The sequence below is a fragment of the Musca vetustissima genome, unplaced genomic scaffold, assembly GCF_032173495.1.
Source record: "Musca vetustissima isolate MV318-11 ecotype Yass unplaced genomic scaffold, APGP_CSIRO_Mvet_v1 utg98651, whole genome shotgun sequence".
In the NCBI taxonomy this organism is placed as follows: Eukaryota; Metazoa; Arthropoda; class Insecta; order Diptera; family Muscidae; genus Musca; species Musca vetustissima.
Genome location: NW_026888864.1, coordinates 39,119 through 58,589, shown reverse-complemented (window position 1 = coordinate 58,589; position 19,471 = coordinate 39,119). Strand labels below are relative to the sequence as shown.

The 19,471-nt window shown below is 33.8% G+C and overlaps 1 protein-coding gene and 1 long non-coding RNA gene across 2 annotated transcripts in view; both read right to left on the bottom strand.

Moving 5' to 3' along the window:
* LOC133336650 (mucin-2) overlaps window positions 1-19,471 on the bottom strand; it is a 37,452-nt gene that overhangs the window by 15,481 nt on the left and 2,500 nt on the right. The window contains exons 2-5 of the mRNA XM_061544929.1: window positions 5,905-6,719; window positions 2,162-2,982; window positions 1,558-2,088; window positions 1,397-1,496 (exon numbers count right to left, since the gene is read on the bottom strand). Of these exons, the coding sequence (XP_061400913.1) occupies window positions 1,397-1,496; window positions 1,558-2,088; window positions 2,162-2,982; window positions 5,905-6,719 (2,267 nt within the window). The remainder of the gene's footprint in view (window positions 1-1,396; window positions 1,497-1,557; window positions 2,089-2,161; window positions 2,983-5,904; window positions 6,720-19,471) is intronic.
* Window positions 2,802-5,884, bottom strand: LOC133336644 (uncharacterized). Its single transcript, XR_009754549.1, has 2 exons — window positions 5,827-5,884; window positions 2,802-2,982 (listed from the first exon to the last, which is right to left on the bottom strand). It is a non-coding gene; the product is annotated as an uncharacterized LOC133336644 (long non-coding RNA).

Here is a 19,471-nt window from a genome sequence, read left to right as displayed (position 1 = left end):
TCGATTTTTCCCCATCGAAAAAGTCCTCTGGTCTTGAGGATTGGATTTTTCCTCAAGAAACCTCATATCCTGCGGTTCGACTTTTTCCCATTAAAGTGCTAAGATGTTGATGATCGATTTTCCCATCAAATTTTTTTTTTCCCAAGGATAAATCCTTAAATCCTGAGATTGTAAGGATTCCTTTTTTGTGGGCGTTTTTAACATCGAATAAAGACTTGAAACAAAACCTACAGAAGCAAAACCCTCAGGTCCTGAGGACCAATTTTGTCAAGTCTTGGAGATCTATTATTGTTATTTCGCTACACAAATTATCACGTCCTGAGCATCGATTTATTCTAAAGAAAAAAATCGATCAAGTCCTGAACGTCTATGTTTTGTATAGCTCTGATTGTCGATTTTTCCTATAGGAGGAAATCTCCAGGTCCTAAGGATCCATTTCCCAGGTTCAGAGGGACTAATTTTTTCTTATTGAAGAATTTTTCAGCTCCTGAGGATCAATTTTTTCCTAAAGAAAAAATTCTGAAGATCTGTTTTTCACATCGAATTAGGATATGAGGGTCCATTTTTTCCACAGAAACAGAACCCTCAGGTCCTGGAGATTAATCTTTCCCCATGGCAAACAATTCTCAAGTATTGAAACCCTTTTTTCGGCTGAAGTAATGATCACGTCCTGAGGATCGATTAGGATCAGGTTCTGAAGATCGGTTTTTCCTTTAAAAGAAAATCTCCAAATCCCAAGGATCCATTTCTAAGGTCTAAAGGTTCAATTTTTTTATAGAAAAAAATCCTTAGGTCTTGAGGATCGATTTTTTCCTATAGAAGAATTTTTTAGGTCCTGTGGACACATTTTTTATCATAGAATGACTTCTGGATTCCTGAGGAGTGTTTTTTTCACATTGAGTAAAAAACTGTGAGTCGATTTCTCCTATAGAAACAATTCATGTGTGTGTTTTCCTATAGAAAAATTTTCAGGCCGTTAGGATTGATCAGGAGGATCGAATTTTCCCATCTCTAGGCGCTGTTTTTTTTGCTGCGGTTCTGAGCATAGATTTGTACCTAAGAGACAAAAATAGACAGGTCTTGAGGAACAATTCTCCCCGTAGAAAAATTTCCCAGGACTAGTTTCGATTTTTTATAAAAAGATCCTCAGTTACTGATCGATTTTACCCTACAAAAAATACTCGAATTTTTCCTATAGAAAAAAATCCTTAGCTTGATGTTCGAAGTCCTGATGATTGATTTTACGATAAGGAAAAAACCCTCAGACCTATAGGCCCGCATTCCTCTTCAAAACACTTCGGAGGGCGTGAGATTTTGTTTAATAGGAAAATCGACCTTCAGGACCCTAACTTCACGCTCCGAACATTTTTGGTATTTTATTTTTTTGTGTACTCACTTCCAGTGCCTGCGCTATAGCCAGCTGGTGTGGTATTGAAATTTGGTTGTGGTGGTGTGTAGGTTGGGGTCTGCTCCAATTGTATGGGGATGATGCGTTCCTATAAATAAAAAATCCAATTAAAATTTTGAATATTCAAAATAATCGGAATTAAAAAATACCCTTGGACCACTTTGGTTAACAGCGGTGCTGGTGGTGTTGTTGTTATTCTGAATCGCTTTGGTATTAATTTGCAAACGCAAACCAGCCGGAGCATGATGCACAGCTCCGAAATTTTGTGTAGCAGGTTGCTGCTGACCCACATATCCATTGCCTTGATTGTAGGGCTGTGATGGTTGGGTTTGATACAGCGAAGATGGTGGCTGTTGGTATGAAGGTTGTGGTTGCATTTGTTGTTGTTGTTGATAGGAGGTTGTTGCTGGTGGTGGCGACTTGATGCGATTCAATGATGAAGGCATCACATTGCCATTCTCTTCGGGCCTAGCCCATGGTGCCTGTTCGGTTTGCTTGGGCTGTGAGCTCATCCAACGTAGCTGTTGTTGTGGTGGCTGTGTTGCTCCCATTTGACGCATTGGAGAATCACGTTGGGGCTGTTGTTGTTGCTGTTGCTGCAATTGTTGGCGAACAATGTGTTGGGCCTGGGGCTCAACGGGGGCAGCCAGGGGTGCAATATACAATGAACCCACATTGGTCTGGGGGAGGGAGAGAACCGAACAAATAAATTAGTGAGGTTTTGAAAATGAGATTGGGGTCTCTAAAACTTACCGGCTTTGGCCCCTGATAGGCCGAAGTTTGAGTGCTGAAATCTGGTGCCCTTTGCTGTTGTTGTGCTTGCACATTATTATAGAAAGGTTGGGGATGCGACTGAGTGTTGGCTGTTGTTGGTGTTGGGCCTTGCTGTTGCGGTGTTTGACCACGTTGAGTGCGCCATGGTACTGTCTGGGCCTGTGGCTGGCTGCTGGGTGAGGGTCCAGCAGACAATGGTGATGGTGTCTGCTGGGGTTGGGCCAGTGGTGAAATGGCCACTGGACCCCTTGCCTGTTGTTGTTGCTGGGCCAACCTAAAGGGGCTCTCGGTGACACGTGGCGGTGTGACATTCTCTACTGAACGAGGACTATCTGTCTGTCGATTGAAAACATTGACAGCGGCTGGTTGGGGTGGTGATGCCGCACTACGAAATTCGGGTTTGGGTGAGGGTTGACGTTGTTGCTGTTGTACCTCTGTCTGTATTTGTATGGGTGTGGCAGATTTCGGGGGACTGGCCACGCTGGGTGGGGTTGCGGCAGTCTCACGTTCAATCTGCTTAATCACCGAGGGTGATGAAAGTTTCTGATGCGGTGAGGTGGGTGGTGTGGGTCGATTTGAAATGGTTGAATGGATGGATTGAGTATCGGGACTTGAAGTCTGTGGAGATTTTTCCGTTTCTTGACTTGGCTTCTGGGGAATTGTGGGCGTCTTAATTGCTTCTTGTTGTTGTTGTTGGTCTTGAGTATTCGTTGAAAAGTTATTGTTGTTGTTCGTTTGCTGATTGGCTGATTGTTGTAATTTGTTCGTAGTCGTCGTAGTGGGCATCGTTTTTCTAAAACCTAGGGGGTTTTGAAAAGTGAAAATTGTTGAAGAAAATATAAAAAACCGATTAGTGGACTTCTAAAAATTTTATGGAAATATTTTTATAGGAAAAGCAGGGGTTAATTAATTGAGTAACGGAATTAGTAGGTCTTGAAAAAACTTTGAAGGGTTTCATAAAGGGGCGGGTAGTACTTATTCCTAAGGGTCTTTATAAAATACGATGTAATGAGGAGTTATATTTTTGTGTGTTTTTGAAGGTTCTGTCGAAGTATAAATATGCACCATCACCAGTTAATAAAATCGCCGAAATTTATGATGAGATTATAAAAATGATGAGTTTTTTGTTTTTTGGTTTTATTGTAGGCTTATAAGAAGGTTGAGATGATGTGGAGGAGTAGTAGCTGAAAATAAAGCTTTAAAAATAATTAAAAAATAAAAATAATGTTTAATAACATAATCTTTCTACAGGTTGGTCGATAGGGTACATTCTGCAGGGGACTGTCCTAAAATTTTCAGTTTGGTCCCGTTAAATCCTAAGATGCCTATAGAAACTGGGTATGTTTTTAACATAGAAACACATACCGAAAAAATACTGGGAATTATTTATTTGTCTTTCGAAAAAATACTGGGAATCTTCTAATGTTTTTTAGGTCCAATTTATTTCCATGGCTAATTCCTGCACTAATACAGGAAAATTTTTTCAATGAAAATGTATAAAAATAAATACTGGGAATTCATAAAAATACTTTGATCTTCGTTAAACATTATTTGATTATCATTTTTTTAATTCCTTAGAAACTGGATACAGTTCTGATATATTTCAAAATAAAAATTGGAGTTTTGTTTTATAAAAAGATTTGGGAAAAATAAAAAATACTGGGATTGTTAAAAAAATCTGGAATTTTAAAAACAATTAAAAATATATCTTTCTGCTAGCCAAATGTTTTAATAAGAAACTGAAAATTTTTAAGATATTTAAAAAAATACTGGGAATTTGATTATTAACATTATTTAGGACTATGATTTTCTAGGAATATTTTCTACACTAATATGTGATTTTTCTATACTATATATTTTTTTCTACAGTAAAAATGCTTCAGTTTTTATAAAATACTGGGTTTTGTAATAGATGCAAATAATCGAAAATATGTTTCTAAATTTGGATACAGGGGCATTATGCTAGTCTTCCATAAAAATATTTCTTCTGCAACGGAAAATCCAGGATAATGACTTAAAAAAATACTGGGAAATTAGTTTCTATAAAAAGTGTAAATACTTGTTTTTATAAAAAGGCTGCGACAATTCCATACATTAAGAAATTTGTTTTTCTTAGAAAAAATCCCATTATTTGTATTAATTTTTCAACAAATGAGAAATACTGGGAAATTGTTTTCTTTAAAATGGGTTGAAACTTGTTTCTAAAAACAATACTAGGATAAGTTTGCATATAGAAAATTATTTCTCTTACAAAAAATACCAGTATTTTTATGAATTTTTCAACAAGTAAAAAAAATACTGGGATTTTTTTTCAAAATTGGTTGAAATTAAAAAAAAATAGTGAGTAATTTTGTCTTACAAAAAATCCCAGTATTTTTATGAATTTTTCAACAAATAAGAAATATTGGGAAATTGCTTTCTTCAAAATTGGTTTCTATAAAAAATGCTGAGACAGTTTTGTCTATAAAAATTATTTTTCTTAAAAAATCCCAGTATTTTTATGAATTTTTCATCAAATAAGAAATACTGGGAAATTGTTTTCTTCAAAATTGGTTGAAACTTGTTGCTAAAAAAATACTGCGACAATTTTATATATAGAAAAATGTTTTCCTTAGAAAAAAATTCCCAGTATTTTTTTTTAATTTCAAAAACTTTTGAAAAATGTTTTCCAACCAATAGCTGAAGGATTCTCTTAGATTTCTATAAACGTACATTTTCTATATTTTTTCCGGAATCCATATAAATCCGGGTTAAATATTGAAATAAAAATACTGGGAAATTGTTTTCTTCAAAAATGGTTGAAACTTGTTTCTATAAAAATACTGAACTATTTTTGAATACAGAAAAATTTGTTCCATTGAAAAATATTCCCAGTACTTGTTAGAATTTCTATAAATTTTCTAAAAAAATATCGAACATTTGTTTCTAACCAAACGCTGAAGAAGAGAATTCTATAGCCGTATATTTTCTAAATTTTTAGGAATCCATAAAAAATACTGGGAAAATGTTTTACTTCAAAAATGGTTGAAACTTTTTTGTTTGGAAAAAATCCCAGTATTTTTTTAATTTCTCAATAATTTGTTCATAAAATGTAAATATTTAAACAATAATAGTGGGAAATTGTTTTCTAGAAAATGAACAAACTTGATTTGTATAAAAATTAGTGGTTATATTCTTGGTAATTCTAGGTTATAAAGATTTTTTTCTAATTTCCCAATATATTTTCTTACAAAAATTTCTGGTACTTTTTTTCTAACTCTGCTATTTTTCTATAACGGTATTTTTATAATTTTTGGAATCTATAAAAATCCTGGTTAGATATTTAATAAAAATACTGGGAATTTTTTCCCTGTATTTTTTTCTAAAAAAAAACTCCGAAAAAATATTTTGGTATAAAACCGTTCACTGCTCGTTAAATGACGATTTTTTTAATACTTCAGTCCTAACCTCCATTCTAAATATATTTAGTTTTAAATAATAACGGGATTAGTTTTAAGCAAAGACAACAACCATAACCAAGATTTATAAAAATAAACATAATTAAAGCATCTTTTGGATTTCAAAACTCTTCGTTTTAAAAATCTGCATTGGGCTAAATTCTTTAGCAGCATTTTTGTTGTTGCCCTTTCCCAATATGCTCTCACCATCAATAGTATCGCTGTTGTTGTTGTTGTTCGTTTCACCGTTTGTTGTTGTTGTAGTGGTCGCAAATTGGTCACTACCATTCGTTTGTTGCGGCGATGAGGAGGTGCTACTAGAACTGTTAACGCTGTCGTTGTCTTCTGTGTGGGAGTTCATGCTGTTACTGTTGTTATTGTTGTAATTATTGCCATTGTTGTTATTGCTACTGGCGGCAGCTGGTACATCCGAACCCTTATTCTTTAGATATTCATCCTTCCAGAAAGTATTCTTCTCAACCGGTGGCGGTACTTTACGCAATGCCGCCATCGGATTTGGAGGAATCTTAATTTCCGGACGAAAACCTAGCGGTGGTGGTTCGAAACGTTGCGATGGCGGTGCTGGTGGTATCTTCCGTTGCATGTTCGGTGAACTTGGCGAACTACCACGAGCTGCGCCATTTTGACCGTTCATTTGAGGCGCCAGTGATGCTGTTGTGTTGTTGGTGTTGGAAAAGGATGTTGGTGGTGGTGGTGGGGGAGGTGCTGGGCCACAGCCACCATTTAAATTCTTACCGGCTCCCGGTTGTGGTGTTGGTGGTAATACTTGAAACGGCATACCCATGCCAGCTGCTCCAATAACGGCCGCTGCCGAACCGGGTGAACTTGGCGAGATGGGCTGTTGAACAGCGCCACCAGGGCGATTCTGTTGTGATTGTCCGGCGGCGCCTTCGGCACAGGCGTTGCGTGCCAAACGCTTGGCCATACGTTCCGATTTGATTTGTGAGAGATCAATGCCGCCGGGTGTGTAGGTGAAGGGTTTCTTGTCCCGGTTCATGGCATTTTGAACGCAAGCCGGTGCTTCGTAGTTCGACTGGGCGGGCATACGTTGACCAGAACCATACCTGGAAGGAGAAAGAGAGAAGGAAATTATTAAACAGGGGAATTATTTTGGAAATAGAAAATAATTTGAAAAAAATTTTTGTATAGAGGTTATAATTTCTAAAGAAAAAAGAGTCCTCAGAGGCACCGAGAAATATTTTTTTCCTATAGAAAAAAGAGTCCTCAGGGTCCTGAGGAATTTTTTTCTATAGAAAAAAGAGTCCTCAGGGTCCTGAGGAATTTTTTTCTATAGAAAAAAGAGTCCTCATGGTCCTGAGGAATTTTTTTCTATTTTTTTCTATAAAAAAAAGCGTCCTCAGGGTCCTGAGGAATATTTTTCTATAAAAAAAATCGTCCTCAGGGTCATTAGGAATTTTTTTCTATAGAAAAAAGAGTCCTCAGGGTCTGAGGAATTTTTTTCTATAGAAAAAAGAGTCCTCAGGGTCCTGAGGAATTTTTTTCTATAGAAAAAAGAGTCCTCAGGGTCTGAGGAATTTTTCTCTATAGAAAAAAGAGTCCTCAGTGTCCTGAGGATTTTTTTTCTATAGAAAAAAGAGTCCTCAGCGTCCTGAGGAATTTTTTTCTATAGAAAAAAGAGTCCTCAGGGTCCTGAGGAATTTTTTTCTATAGAAAAAAGAGTCCTCAGGGTCCTGAGGAATTTTTTTCTATAGAAAAAAGAGTCCTCAGGGTCCTGAGGAATTTTTTTCTATAGAAAAAAGAGTCCTCAGGGTCCTGAGGAATTTTTTTCTATAGAAAAAAGATTCCTCAGGCTCCTGAGGAATTTTTTTCTATAGAAAAAAGAGTCCTCAGTCTCCTGAGGAATTATTTTCTATAGAAAAAAGAGTCCTCAGGCTCCTGAGAAATTATTTTCTATAGAAAAAAGAGTCCTCAGGCTCCTGAGGCATTTTTTTAAGAAAAAAGAGTCATGAGGATTTTTTTCTATTGAAAAGATAGTCCTCAGAGAACTGAGGATATTTTGTTCTGTAGAAAAAACAATCCTCAGAGAACTGAGGAATGTTTTTCTATAGAAAAAAAAACCCTCAGGGTCCTCAACCTCAGTTCTGATCTCCGTTTATTTCTTTTTTAATATTTTTGGCGACACCATTTCATGTTCCGAATACCTTTGCCCTTTTTTGGGTTCAACCCACAAAATTTTGCAAAGAAACCTGTCAAAAATTCATGTCACCAAAGTTGATCAACATGCAAATGTGGTGAGAAACCTTAGAGATACCGCAAAGTTCTTCAAAAAAAGTGAAGCAACATGTTTGACATAACACAAATAAAATGAGAAAAAACTTAAAAAAAATTACGGCACTCCATGTGACACCACTGCTGCTGCTACTGTTTGTGCCGGCATTTTATTGGCAACAAATTAACTGTCAACAACTTGTTACACATTAGTTGTAAATTAAAAGCCACCAACAATAACAACAACTGCTAAAACCTCTCCTTAATAATAATGACTGCTCCTCTTACTCAATAAGAGGTTCCAGCAGATCATGACAGCCAACCGAACCGAACCGCATTTGGATTTGATGATGAATTCTGAGAAGACGTAAAACCGCAAAATTCACTTTGCCCCAGTAAACAAAAGTAGGCAGGCAGGCATGGAAGTATTTCAACATAGCTGCTTGACGATCTGTCATAGCATTTACAGGTCAGCCCCTTCCCTTCTCCCCCTTAGATGTGGTGTAGACAAACGAGAGGCGATATTCTAACGAAAAAATTGCGTCACCACAAATTGACATTGCGGTCTGTTTGACTAGCGGTGGGTGCTCTAATTTGTATGCATTGACTAACGGATGAATTAGTGTGACAAGACAACTAACGACAATAACAAAAACAACAACAACAATATCATCACAGGCGGTAATCGAATCTGTGGGTGATACAAAAATGTGGGTGTGAACACTTGCAGGGCCATGACTGGAGTACAAAGGTGAAAATGCTTTTTTTGTTGTTGTTTTCCTTTTTTTTCTATTTTCACCAGACAATCGGCCCTCAACGAAATGGAGGTGTGTTCCACAGACCAGATCAATTTCCATTGGCACACATCTTAATTTTAGGGGGACCATTTGAAATTCTAGACCCTCTTAGTAGACAGACAAACCCTTTAGGAAATGAGAACACTTTGTCTGCAATTTAGAAAAGCAAAAATATTTTGACATAAAACATTTGTCGTTCGTTTACTAAAATTGTCTGGCGAACACTTGTTCCGATGAGGTTGCCAAAATTCTGTCATATTGTGTTTTTGTGGTATTTGGGGGGAGAGGGTAAGTTGTACCATAAGTGCATGTCTCGTTTCTTGTATTGGGCGTTCAAGAAATATAAATATACTAATTATCTATTAAAAAATAGTGATTTCAAGAAATACTGGGAAAATACCGGGATTTTTTTTAGCAAAAAATAATGGGATTTTTTCCTTCAAAAAATACAATACTCAAATTTTTTAGTAAGAAAGTACTTAGAAATTTTTACGAAAATACTGGGATTTTTTATAGGAAAATACTGGGAATTTTTGTAAGAAAATACTGAGAATAATTTTATGAAATCTTCACACTTATAGTTCGCTGACCTATTTTTTTTCTATGTCACAATTATGTCTGGCGAACACAAGATCCGACCATGTTGTCATATTGTGTATTTGAGATGAGGTATTAGGGGGAGGTGGGGAAAATTCTACCCTATGTGCATATATCGTTTCTTGTATTAGGTGTTCAAAAAATAACAATATATACTACTTTTCTATTAAAAAAATTAAAGATATAAAAAAAAATAAATACTGGGAATTTGTAGTCTGAAAATTCCGGGATTTTTAAAGCAGAAAATACTGGACGTTTTTTCTTCGAAAAATACAAAACATATTTTAAGTAAGAAATTACATAGATTTTTTTCGAAAATACTGGTATTTTTATAAGAGAACTTTTATGAAATCCTGACTCTTAAAATATACTGGTCTATTTTTCTATTAAAAAATTAGAGATTAAAAAATACTGTGAATTTGTTTATGAAATCGTGATTTTTAAAATTTACTGGTTCTATTTTTTAATAAAAAAATTTAAAAATGTAAAAAATACTGTGAATTTTTATTAATGGGATTTCTAGAAAAAACCTGGGAATAATTTTATGAAATCTTGACACTTATAGTTCGCTGACCCATTTTTCTATTAAGAACAATTAGGGATTTTAAAAAATTGGGAGTTTTTTTCGTTTGTTTTTGTTTCTGGGATTTTTATAGAGAAAATACTGGGATTTTTTTTTTTCTTCGTTAAATACAATACATATATTTTTAGTAAGAAATTGCTTAGAATTTTTTTACGAAAATACTGGTATTTTTATAAGAAAGGAAAATACTGGGATTTCTGTAAGAAAATACTAGAAAAATACTTTTATGAAATCTTGTCACTTATAGTTCGCTGACCTATTTTTTTCTATTAAGAAAAATGAGAGATTTAAAAAAAATACTGGGAGTTCTTGTTCCGACAATACTGGGATTTTTATAGAGAAAATACTGGGAATTTTTTTCTTCGTAAAATACAATACATACATTTTCAGTAAGAAAGTACTTAGAAATTTTTACGAAAATACTGGTATGTTTGTATATGGATATGAAATCTTGACACTTATAGTTCACTGACCTATTTTTTCTATTAAGAAAAATTATGGGTTTAACAAAAAAATACTTGATGTTTTTGTTCCGAAAATACTGGAAATTTTATCAAGAAAATACTGGGAAGTTTTTCTTCGAAATATATAATGCATACATTTTCAAAGAGAAAGTACTAAGAAATTTATACGAAAATAATGGGATTTTTGTAAAAAAAAATACTGGGAATTATTTTATGAAAACCTATGAGTTAATAGTTCACTGAGGACTAGGGATGGACTGAGAAATTATTTACTATATAAAAGAACTGTATTAGGATTAGAACGTATTCAGAAAGAGTCCTCAGGGGACTGAAGAAGAGTCTCTGAGAACTGATGTTTTTTGTTTATAGAAAAAAAGAGTCCTAAGAATTTTTTTCTCTAGGAAAAGAATCGACAGTGTCCTATGCTTTTTTTAAGAGTCTTCAGCGGTTCAGAGGAATTTTTTTCTATAGAAAAAAAGAGTATCCTATGGGTTTGAGGAATTTTTTCTTATAAAAAATAGAGTCCTCAGAAATCTGTTTCTCTGGTAAAAGAGTACTCTTGCATACTGTGATATTTTTCTATAGAACACAGAGTATTCAATTGAAGGATTTTTTCCTATAGAATAAAGTCCTCAGCGGTACTGAAGAATTATCTTCTATAGAAAAAATAGTCCTCATCGATCTGGGGGATATTCATACCCTATAGAAAGGATGTATATAAGTATCTATAGAAAAAATCTGGAAAATATTTAACTAAATTATTTAAAACATTTTTGTTATTGTTGTATTTTAAATTATATGTTATTAATGTTGTTGTTTTTTTGTTTATAATTTTTTTTTTTTGATTTCAGGATGGCGTCTATTGGACGTATAACAGACACATTTAAAAATTCAACCTCAATGTTGGATATCTCGTACGTACCGAAAAGGTAAGACCACCTCTAATGGTTTTTTGTTTGTAGTGTTTGGTTTTGTTGTTTTTTTTATTTTTATGTTGTTGTTATTGTTATTTTTTGTATAAATTTACACACAATGAACGAAATTTTTTGTAGGAAGTGTTATTTCAGCGGACATGCAGCAGCACCCAAAATGAAATTGAAAACATATCGAAAACACGACAACTGTATTTAGTTATTAAAACAACAACAACAAACATTTTTATTTGAAATTTCCTTAAAAGATTTGAAACGATTTGCTTTTAGAAATGAAATTCACACCAGTCGCCTTATATGGAAACGACATTTTGTTGTTGTTGTTCTTTAGGAGAAAAACAAAAAAGATCATATAAAAATAATTCTTCTGAAATTTGGATTGGTGGTCGTTGATGGAGTGTAGGATAGATGTACCAAGGAAATTCGAACTATAACTATCCGAAAAGTACGAAAATGTACTAAATTTTGTACCAAAAACTTGAAATTTGGAGTGTGAATTAAGGTTGAGAAGTAGTTTCCATTTAAGTAGATGATTTTGAAAGTGTGTACTCATGTGAACGAAAAGTACTATATGGTACTATATTTGGTACAAATCTAATTTGGAGATACAAATCGAACTGGAATTCTGGAATTTGAAATTAACATTACCATCGGAGTGTACGATTGGGATATGAACGTGGATTTGGAAATTTCTTACTTATGTGTACGAAAAGTACTAAATCGTACTATAATCGGTACAGTTTTGATTTGGGTGAACCGATATAGCGGGAACAATGAAATTTGAAGTCAGGATCACTGTAGGGATGTGGGATTGGAGTCAGAATTCAGTTGAATTAATTAATAGTTATGGGTACTAAATGGTACTAAATTTTGTACAAATTGAATTATAGGTAAACCAATAGAGCTAGAATCATGAAATTTGGGGTCAGGAGCACTGTGCAGGTGTAGGATTGGGGTAGGTAGGAAGTATTGGAAAATCGTACTACTGTGTACTAATTTTGGTACAATTTGAATTGTGGGTGGACCGATAGAGTTGAAATTCTGAAACTTGGATTTAGGATCATTGTGGGGGTGTTGTAATCTTCTGAAAGAATTTAGATAGGGTCCTGAAATTTTGCATAGGTTTGTCTTTTATCTGCAGGCAGGTCAAGTTCGAAGATGTGATATATCGGTCCACGTTTAGCCATAGCTTCCATATAACAGTACCCCCCAATTTTCGGTATTTTGGGGTTCTTGGGCGCGTTTTTCAACCGAATACGCTGAAATTTAGTACATTGAGTTCTTATTGGGTACTAAATGTCTCTGCAAAAAAATTATAAATATAGGTCCACTTTTCTGGTAGCCCTCATATTACGGTACCTCGTAATTTTCAGTGTTTTTGGGGGTTTTGATAGTATTTTAGGTACCAAATCTCTCCACAAAAATCTAAAAATGGGTCCACTTTTTCGGATAGGCACCATATAAGGGTACCCCCAATTTTCGGTATTTTGGGGTTCTTGAGCGCGTTTTTCAACCGAATTCGCTGCAATCTGGTATTTTGTAGTCGTATATGGTAACAAATCTCCCTACCAACAATTTTTAATATTCGGTCCCTTTTTGGAAATCGTCCCCATGTAACCCCCATTTTATATTAAAATAGTTATATGGTTTGTTCCGTGTTTGGGTTTGGTTCTAAGACTCTGTTGTAATCATTTCATCTGCGGAAGATACGAAAAAAGCCAGAACATAAGGTTCGATAATTAACCTTATATATACAGATATATATATATATATATATACTGTAACTCGCATTTAGGCCTAGCCTCTGTGTGGGAGGTACCAGAAGGAGTATTTCCCATGTTCGAACTTGAACTAATTTTGGAAGAAATAATAAGATGGGCAAAGTTTGGATGAAATCAAAATTTTTTGAAACAAATTTGGTCCAAAGAAACATGGGGTCACTTTTTGGTATATTCCCTATATTTTTTATTTCAAGTACCTGGCAGTATATCTATGGTGAAGGTTATCCAAAGTTCTATGTTTCAATTCTATTTTATTTAAATAAATTTCGGTCTCTCGTGTGAAAATTCATTTTCCATTCCATTTTCCTCTATGTTAAGAAATCTCTTTTTATATGGCCATGCCATTAACATCTTTATGTAAATGGGTTGCCCCATTTGGCCGGATTTTACGGATGTTAATGTCAATGCGAATGAGAAGGGGAAATTGTCCACTGGAAAACCTGTTAGCTGGGTAAACAACGTCCCACTTGTTAAAGTGGAACTGTAGATGATGAAGAAGAAGATTTATCACTTGTTGTTGTTGCTGCTGTTTTATGGTCGTGTTAGACTTTTTTACAATGTTAACAGTTTGAGGCCAACCGACTAACCTGCCACCGAACAACCATCGAACCCAGTGAAACTGTTGGCTTGCTGGCTGTTATAATGTCATGCGTGTGTGTGGCACCAAAATGCCGCCAAGACGAAGATGACTTCGTTGGTTGGCTGGGTTGTCGGTCTTTTATGGTGTGACAGGTTCTTGTCATGTTGCAACACTTTGTGCAAAAAAAAAAGACAAACTTGGAACCTGTTTGGAGGTTATGTTTTTTGCTTTGGTTGCGAAAATAAACCAGGGAAATTATTGTTGTCTGTCCGCAAAGTTAATGGCATTTTCAGAGAAAAAATAATACAACAATAACAATATTTAATAAAAAATATTAATTAGGTCAATGTACACAAGTGCAGAGAGCCGGGAAAGTAAGATGATTGGTGGCTGATCGACACACCATCATCATCACTAACCAGGAAAAATATTTTTTTTCGAACACCTGCTGATTGGCAATTTTTTGTTTTTTTTTTCTTGCAGTAATGAAAATAAAAGTGAAATTATTTGTTTGGCAAGGGAAAAAAGAAGAAATTGAAATGCAAAAATTAATACCCAAAATTTAATGAAATTTTGGAAATTTATTTTTTTCACAAGAATATTTATTCTGTTAAAAAATAATAAAAATTACCAAAAATTTTGGCAATTTATTTTTTTCACAAAAAAAAAAAAAAAAAAAAATTTAATAAAAAAATAACAAATTTTTGAAATTGTATTTTCGCTAGGGGATGTTTATTTCTTTTCTTATTGAAAAAATTAATTTTCTTAAAAAAAATGAATAAAAAAAATTCCAAATTTTTTTGCAATTTATTTTTTATTGTATTTTATTGTGTTTTCCCTAGGGGATATTTATTTGTTATTTTATTAAAATTTTAAATTGGTAAAACAATTGCAAAATTTTCGCAATTTATTTTTTTGTGAGAATATTTATTTTTTGTTTTTTAATTCAAAATTTGTTAAAATTGCCAATTTATTTTTTCTCTCTTGAGAATATTTAGTTAATTTCCTAATTATTTTTATTATTAATATATTCGATAATTAGGCGACCCGCTGGGTTCTTAATGGTTATTTGCGGCGAAATTCGTCTGAATTAGTTCATAACAATAAACAGTTAATTATATTTATTATTAAACAAAGTTGAGTTAATTTTTAATTATACACTCGAAAACAAATGTCTGTCATTAAGGGGTAATTTGAAGGCCCAGCAGGTGAACAAACTTTTCGATGGGATTTTTTCTAAACAATTTTCTTGGCTATTAAACAGCCTTTATATTGGCTTTTTTCCAGTAAAAAGCCTTAATATATCCTCAGTGGTACTAAGGAATTTTTTTTTATAGAAAAAAGAGACCTCAGTGGTACTGAGGAATTTTTTTCTATAGAAAAAAGAGTCCTCAGTGGTACTGAGGAATTTTTTTCTATAGAAAAAAGAGTCCTCAGTGGTACTGAGGAATTTTTTTCTATAGAAAAAAGAGTCCTCAGTGGTACTGAGGAATTTTTTTCTATAGAAAAAAGAGTCCTCAGTGGTACTGAGAATTTTTTTCTATAGAAAAAAGAGTCCTCAGTGGTACTGAGGATTTTTTTTATAGAAAAGAGTCCTCAAGGATACTGAGGATTTTTTTTCTATAGAAAAAAGAGTCCTCAGCGGTACTGAGGATTTTTTTATAGAAAAGAGTCCTCAGCGATACTGAGGATTTTTTCTATAGAAAAAAGAGTCCTCAGTGATACGAAGGAATTTTTTTCTATAGAAAAAAGAGTCCTCAGCGATACTGAGGAATTTTTTTCTATAAAGAGTCCTCAGAGGGTACTGAGGATTTTTTTTTCTATAGAAAAAAGAGTCCTCAGAGAATACTGAGGAATTTTTTTCTATAGAAAAAAGAGTCCTCAGTGGTACTGGGGAATTTTTTTCCTATAGAAAAAAATAAGTTTTTTTTCATTTTTTAAATATTGTCCTCATGTAAAATTGTTCCCATAAACAGTTATTATTAATTCAATTACAACTGCCCACTTTGAAATAATAAAAATTTCAAATAAATTTTTATTATGATTATTTGCTTTCAAAATTTGCCAAAAATATTGAAATTTATTCTAAAGAATTGGTCTGGGTTTATTTTGAGTGGGTGGTCATAATGGAAACAAAATGCGCAGTAGGCTAATTTTGGAATAAAAATGTGGTTTGAAAAAAAGAAACGGAGACCACAAGAGGCAAAAAGAATTTGCCACCTCCATATAATGCATTGAGTTTTATTTGCAATTTTCAAAAAAAAAAAATTTTTGGGTATTAGAGAAAAAACCACAAAGAGCAGAAGAATAACCAGAATTTATTTCTTTTAATTTAATTTCTTTTCACTTATTTCTATTTATTATTTCCTTTTTATTATGGTTTTTTTTTCGTTTTTGTCGAATCGAAAAAAATACATCGAAATTTTGTTTATTCATGATTATTATTTTTACACACACACATTACGAAAATTTGTTTTCCCATTTGGCGAAATGTACAGAAAATTCTAAAATTAAATTTTAAGGAAAATGCATCAACTTCATCACCACCGCCCATTACGAAAGATGACCATCATCATCCTCAGTGTCGGGGCGGCGACATTATAAAGTCATGAAATGACAATTGCCAAATTAGTCACAATATTTTTCGACCAGCAAGTGAGTGTGTGACTGAATGAGTGAGTAAAGTGTGTAAATTAAGATTAAACACTTATGAACTAAATACTGTGTAAGAAATCAACATTTTGTGGTCATCAAAATGGAATATTCTTAGACAGACCACACACACAGCAGACAACAACACATAAATAATAATACGAGATGATTTATATATTCTTTTTGGAATAAAAAAATAGGCCTTGAAAAAAAAAATCAAACAAAGTTCAACCACAATAAATTATTTTTGTCAACAAACATGGAAAATAATAAAAAATAAGTTCTATTTTTAAAATCATAAATTTTTAAAAATATATTTTTCTTTGTCTCTAGGATATATAGTCCTCAACTCTTTTTTCTATAGAAAAAATTGCTCAGTACCACTGAGGACTCTTTTTTTCTATAGAAAAAATTGCTCAGTACCACTGAGGACTCTTTTTTCTATAGAAAAACTTCCTCAGTACCACTGAGGACTCTTTATTCTATAAAGAAAAAATTCCTCAGTACCACTGAGGTCTCTTTTTTCTATAGGAAAAAAATCGTCAGTACCACTGAGGACTCTTTTTTCTATAGGAAAAAAATCATCAGCACCACTGAGGACTCATTTCTATAGAAAAAAGAGTCCTCAGTACCACTGAGGACTCTTTTTTCTATAGGAAAAAATTCATCAGTACCACTGAGGACTCATTTCTATAGAAAAAAATTCCTCAGTACCACTGAGAACTCTTTTTTTCTATAGAAAAAATTCCTCAGTTTTCTGTAGACTCTTTTTTCTGTAGAAAAAATTCCTCATTTCTCTGAGGACTCTTTTTTCTATAGAAAAATTTCCTCAGTACCACTGAGGACTTTTTTTCTCTTTTTCTATATAGAAAAAAATTTCTTAGTACCACTGAGGACTCTTTTTTCTATACTGAGGATTCTTGTTATACCCTACACAACTATGTTGTCGGGGTATTATAGCTTTGTGCAGTCCCAAGAGTTTGTAACGCCGCGAAATATTGGTCCTAGACCCACCCTTAAGTATACCGACTCAGCTAGTCGAGATATGACATCCGTCTGTCCATTATAATTTGGAAACACGATACAGGCCACAGTTATCGACCAATCTTCACGAAATTTTGCATGTCGAATGGGTTCTGGCCAGCGAAGATCCCTATTGTTTTTGGAAAAGATCGGGTAATATTTAGGGCATGAAATGGACCACAAACTTTATTTTTGTCGGTTTTTCTGATCGCTCCAGAGGCCGCAATTATGGCCCAAACACCGCATGGGGAAGGGGATTGGGTCAAAGAATAAGTATGCCTGTTTTGATAAAAATCGGTCAATATTTATCGGTTTGAATGGACCCTGACTTTTGTGTGATAAATTACAAAATTTGTATTGTATGGCGTATATATTTACTCCTGAAGGATATAGAACCGAGAAGTTGATAGTGTATCGAATAGGTGTGGTTGACCTTTAAATTGATACCAATTATATTGTCGTATGTACTCGGATGTGGGAGTTACGCTTAAATATTTACAGGTGCCTATGTATTCAGATATTATTTAGTAACCCATTACCACACTATAGGGCGGAAATGTAGCGCTGATCGCTTTGTAATTTTCCATGAGATTCCCGTTATGGTCAACGACAACGCCTATAATTTTCGATGATGATCAGATAATAATTTTGGGATTAAGTGGACCGAAAACTTATTTTTTGTGTGTTTTCAAGTCGATCTATAGTCCACAATTGAAAGCCAAACAACAGAAGGGAAGCTTGACAAGTAATTAAAAGGGATGTATTCAATATTAGTAATATCTGTTGACCTATAGTCGGTCAAGAGGGAGCAAATATCGCGAAACATTGTCCATGCTCAGAATATAGAACCACAGAAAGTTAGATTTTCGTAGAAGTTGTGTAGGTTATCATATGGTCGGTCCCGTCCGACTATATTGCTACGCTCACTGGTTTCTACATAGAAAAAAATTCCTCAGTACCACTGAGGACTCTTTTTTCTATAGAAAAAAAAATCTATAGAAAAATTCTTGGATTATTCAAAATACCATAAAATTTGTTTTTCGCAACAAAAGGACCCCCTTTTTTATCTGTTGTTATATATTTTTCAGTTTCTGGTTTGCTTTATATCATCATGACAGGTGAACAGGTGAAAATGCATTCTTTTAAAATTATTTATAAACAAAACGAAAAAATAAATAAACAGCTGTGGAAAAAATAGATAAAATTCATATGGAATGTGTCTCGAAATTATAGCGCAGTAGTAGTGGTTGAGATCGGAATATTTTGTGCCTCTTCTTCATATCTGTTTGTAGTTTAGATAAGGATACAATGGAGGCATGAAGTTGGGAGATAAATGTTTGAAACTTGAATAGTTGTTTTCTGAATTCAGAATTTTTATTATTTTTTTTTAATTTTAATAATTTTGTTAACCCCAAAATTAATAATTTTTGATGACTTCTTCAAGATAGGAGAACTTCGAAGGTTGTCATCCTCAATTTGTATTTTCTTTTTAATTTTGTTTTTTTTCTTTTTTTAATTTTTTAAACCCCAAAATTAATTAATTTTTTCCCAGCACTTCAAAAAATATTAAGGTTCTAATAATGCCATTATTTATGGCCAATTTCGGAATTGTGTTCTCTCCACCCAATATCGGCCCCTCTTTTGACTTTCCATTTCTGTCCATTATTAGTAATGGAACATTTGTAACAGTCAGTCAATCAGTCACTCAGTCGGTAATTCATTCACTGAGACACATATGCTTGCATTCATTCACTCTGCCATTAGTTTCGATTGTCTGTCATTCATTCTGCAACGGCAGCAGCTTGCTTATGAGCAATATGTTCTCCTTCCTGAAAGGAATGATTTTTTTTCTGCTGCATTCCTACGGTGTGACTGATGATGGTGGCTGAGGTTGAGGTGTTGTCCGCCACCAGACGACAATGTCCACCATATATAAATAACACCTCCATATGATGTTGGCGGTGTAAAGTAGTTCTACTTCTTACTTCTTTTTGTGGTTCTTTTCTTGGACTTAATCTGGTGCGAACAACTTTACCATCGACATCACACCACCACCTCGTCTACACATTTTTTTTCGTGCACAAGAGGATACTGTCCTAGCTAGGTCAGCTAAGGTCCAATCGCTCTCAATTTTTATTCTAAAAAAGTATTCAGCTAAAAATTTTCTTTTCAATTTAATGGACTCGAAATACT